Here is a 4,036-nt window from a genome sequence, read left to right on the forward strand (position 1 = left end):
TACCATTGCATCCATATTGTCAGGATTCCACAGCCCAGCATGTCCATTTCCTTTCATAGCCTTTGTGTTATTGTCATATTTTACTTTTCCATTTATTAAGAATCCCGCAGTGCACTGTTACTACATTTGCTCTAGACAACTGTCTAATAATGATTGTTATATTTATCTTCTCTTTAAAATCATTTCTAGAGCCATTCTTTTCCTTGTGTAGGCCCAAGTTTCTCTATGCTATCATACTCCTTGACCTGAAGAAATTTTCTCAATATTTCTGGCAGCACATATCATCTGCTGATCTCTCTCATTTTTTGTTTACCTAAGAGAGTGTTTATTGCACTTTCAATTTTGAAAGATATTTTCCAGTTTTGTGGGCTGACAGATTTTTCATTTAGTATTTTATAGATGTCATTCCATTGTGTTTGGATTGTGGAATTTCTAATTAGAACTCTGATGTAATTCTTATTTTTACTCTTCTGTACATGGCATATATTTCCCATATGAGTGCTTTCGAGATTTCCTCTTTATTTTTTTTTTTTTGACAGCCACTATTTTAATATGATGTGTCCAGGTCATTTTTTTGGTCAGGGGAGGGTAGGGAGAAGGTCCTTATCCCACGTGAGGTGCTCTGGTGTTTTTAGGCTTATGTCTTTCATCACTTTTAGAAAATTTCTCAGATACAATTTCTTCAAATATTTCTTCTGTGAAGAGGTATGTTCTATGCCTTTTCTCTCTTTGGGCTCTAGTTACATGCATCAGTGATACTTTGATATTGTCCCAGAGTCTGTGATGTTCTGTTCTTATCCCCATCCCCACCATCTTGCTCTTTGCTTTTGAATATGGTAGTTTCTATTTCCCCATCTTCAAGTTCATCGATTCTGCACTTGACTGTGTCACGTCTACTCAAGAGCCCATGGAAGGAATTCATCTTTGATGCTGTATTTTTATTTCTATACTTTCCATTTGACCCTTTCCTCTATTTTCCATCTCTCTGCAGCAATTCCGCATCTGTGTGGTCCCCACATGTGTGGCCCATGTTTTACACTCAACCCTTTAACATATTAGTCACGTTTATTTTTGAATTTCAGTTTCACGACTGCAGCATCTGGGTCACTTTGAGTCTAGTTGTATTGACTACTTTGTCTCTTGACAATGAATTGATTTTTCCCTGCTTTTTTGAATGTCTTCTAAGTTTTGTCAACCTCAGATATGTTAATTTAAATGGACATAAACTGTGTTTCTTCCTGGGAATAAGTGTCAGGTCATCAGTGTGGGGACATTTGAATCAACCTGCTCAGATGTTGACCTTGGTTTGGGTTTTGGTGTTTTCTGAGGACCTTCCAGGTACCAGTGGCTTCAGAGTCCTTGTGTGGTTGTCAGCATCTTGTGCTTAGGACGGGGGCTGTGAACACAGTACTTTTGCTCTGCCCCTGCATGCCTGTCACACAGAAGTGACCTCTGCATCTTTCTGCCTCTCCCTGCTGGAGACTTATGTGCTCAGGCAGCTGTGCTGGCCAGGCTGGAGCCAGGAGGAAAGTGGGGCTCTCTGGTCTTGGCCCAAGGCCAACCTGGCAGGCCCTGTGTGCCTGGGCCTGAGGGGTGAGGCTTTCTCAGATCTGTCTCCTCTCCCTGGGATGGCCAGACTCCCCTTTGTGTGTGTGGTGGGTTTGTATGAGCCTTATGGTCTCCCTGTGTGGTCATCCTTTAGGCACCAGCTTGGACCTGGGTCTGGGCCTGTTTCCCACCCGCCACTCAGAGGTAGGGGAAGTCCTTCCCCACTCACAATGTGAGTCTCAAGTGGCCGATGTGGGGACATACCTTCCCCACCCTCCACCCACCAAGGACCCTCCACCTTCAGCTGAGCTGTCAAGAGGGCTCTTTGAGGAGAGTCCTCGGTACTTATGATTTGTATACACTTTTAAGAAGAAAACTTCAAAATATGTGAAGATAAAACAGGGGGACAGGCTGCATTGAGTAGCATGGTTTATTTGTATTTGGCTCACATAGGGTGTGGTTTCCTGCTGGAGTCAGAGAAGGACCCTGGGAACCAGGGCTTCCTCTGGGTAGGGGTGGATGCACCAGTTCACAGAAGGGTCCAGATCATCCTGCCACGTTCTCACGCAGGTTCAGAGCTTGGTTGATCATGCTTTTCATCTGCCACATTCAGAACCTGGAGGCCCACTGAGGACTTGTGCTGGGAGGGGTATAGGAGTGATCTGGTCTGCACTGGGAGCATCTGCGAGGAGGCTCATGATCAAAAGCAGGAAGAGGTGCTACAGGAGATGGGTCTATAGACCAGGGTGGGGCAGGAGGGCTGGTAGCACCCAGAGGACTGGCAGGAGGGGGCCACATACACCGCTGGCCTGTAGCTCACGGGCAGGAACACAGAGGACTGGCAAGAAGGAGTCACACACAGGGTGGGCTTGTAGGTCACTGGTAGACATACGGCTGGCCTGTAACTCACGGGCACGCAGGTTGCCTGGCAGGTGCTGGACGTGCTGCAGGTTGGTTGGCAGAGGCTGGATGTGAAGCAGGACGTCTGGCAGGGACTGGATGTGCTGCAGGATGGCTGGCAGGAGCTGGGCACGCAGGCAGCCTGGCAGCCTGAGGAGCAGCTTGTGTGGCACATGGTGGTGTGGGGCTGGGTGGTGTTGGGCAGAGAGCTGGAGATGTCTGCAGGCTGCCTCCCTCAGCAGCTTTTATACCCAGGCTGTGGGCGTCCCAGCAACAAAAAGCACAACTGTTGACTTCCTTGTGGTTGTTGCCACTGTGTTTCCCCAACGTCTTATTATCCTGGGGCACGCTTTTCTGGGCTATTCTCCTCATAAATTAGTTTGGCTTTGAGGCCAGTTCCTCCCTCTAAACAGGATATTCTAGTTTGCCTTTCCATGGGGTTCATGGTGTTTCTCCAGGTTATCATTGTGCACGGGGAACCCCCAGATTGACTAAAAGTACTGTATCTTTTTACTCCTTTTAATCTCATGCTGTCAGTGAAGACTTTGAGGCCATCATATATTTTGAGCTTTTACTTTGCATGTGAAAGTGAAAGTGAAGTCGCTCGGTCATGTCCAACTCTTTGTGACCCCATGGACTGTAGCCTACCAGGCTCCTCAGTCCGTGGAATTTTTCAGGCAAGAGTACTGGAGTGGGTTGCCATTTCCTTCTCCAGGGGATCTTCCCAACTCACAGATCGAACCCGGGTCTCCCTCATTGTAGGTGGATGCTTTACCATCTGAGCCACCAGGGAAGCCCTCAAGCTTTTTTACTTTGCATAGGAAAACACTGAAGCAAGTGCCTGCAAATTTCAGTCTCTGGGGAAAATCTGTTTTGTTGCCTGTGTGTGAGTGAAGTTCTTTGGGGCAAAGCCACGCACATGCATTTAGTGTATCTGAAAGGTTGTTGTTGAATCACGCGAATACGCCAGGATTCTTGGCCCCCGGAGGAGAAGAATTCAATCCGGGGCCAGAGACGAGGCTTGATCGCTCAGAGCTTTTGTGTAATAAAGTTTTATTGAAGTATAAAGGAGATAGAGAAAGCTTCTGACATAGGCATCAGAAGGGGGCAGAAAGAGTACCCCCCTGCTGGTCTTTAGCTGGATGTTATATAGTCACTAGCAGTCTGTTAATGAAAGAAAGGAATATCTTAAAATTCAGAATGGCACCAGGCCCCTCACCCATAAGATGCATTTTGGGATAAATGGTTTATCCCGGGCCATAAAATGATTAACTTGAATCTTGAAGAAGGGCAGACCACCATACAAATAGTTTCATTTACATAGATTAGGGGAACAATATCCATACTGGTTTGTCAAGTAGGTTCTGGGCCAAGAGGCGGAACCGACTTGGAGACAGAGTTTGGGGTAAAGGCATAGTACATTAGCATAGCTTAAGACAAACATTTCCATAAGAAAAAGGCATTGGTTATCTCTAGACTCGAGAATAGCTAACTTCAGGCGAAGCCGGGTGTCATTATGGCAACACAATATTTTAAGAGAAACCTCCCTTTAAATTTGTATAGAGAAGGAAAAAATATTGCTAGTTTG

At 46.1% G+C, this 4,036-nt stretch overlaps 1 protein-coding gene across 1 annotated transcript in view; it reads right to left on the bottom strand.

Annotated features, from left to right (window-relative positions):
• Positions 1-2,248: 2,248 nt before the first annotated feature.
• LOC104985007 (keratin-associated protein 10-8-like) overlaps positions 2,249-4,036 on the bottom strand; it is an 11,139-nt gene continuing 9,351 nt past the window's right edge. Inside the window, exons 3-4 of the mRNA XM_010834996.1 lie at positions 2,459-2,579; positions 2,249-2,386 (exon numbers count right to left, since the gene is read on the bottom strand). Coding sequence (XP_010833298.1) covers positions 2,249-2,386; positions 2,459-2,579 — 259 coding nt within the window. The remainder of the gene's footprint in view (positions 2,387-2,458; positions 2,580-4,036) is intronic.

This window comes from Bison bison, unplaced genomic scaffold (genome assembly GCF_000754665.1).
Source record: "Bison bison bison isolate TAMUID 2011002044 unplaced genomic scaffold, Bison_UMD1.0 scf7180017864037, whole genome shotgun sequence".
In the NCBI taxonomy this organism is placed as follows: Eukaryota; Metazoa; Chordata; class Mammalia; order Artiodactyla; family Bovidae; genus Bison; species Bison bison.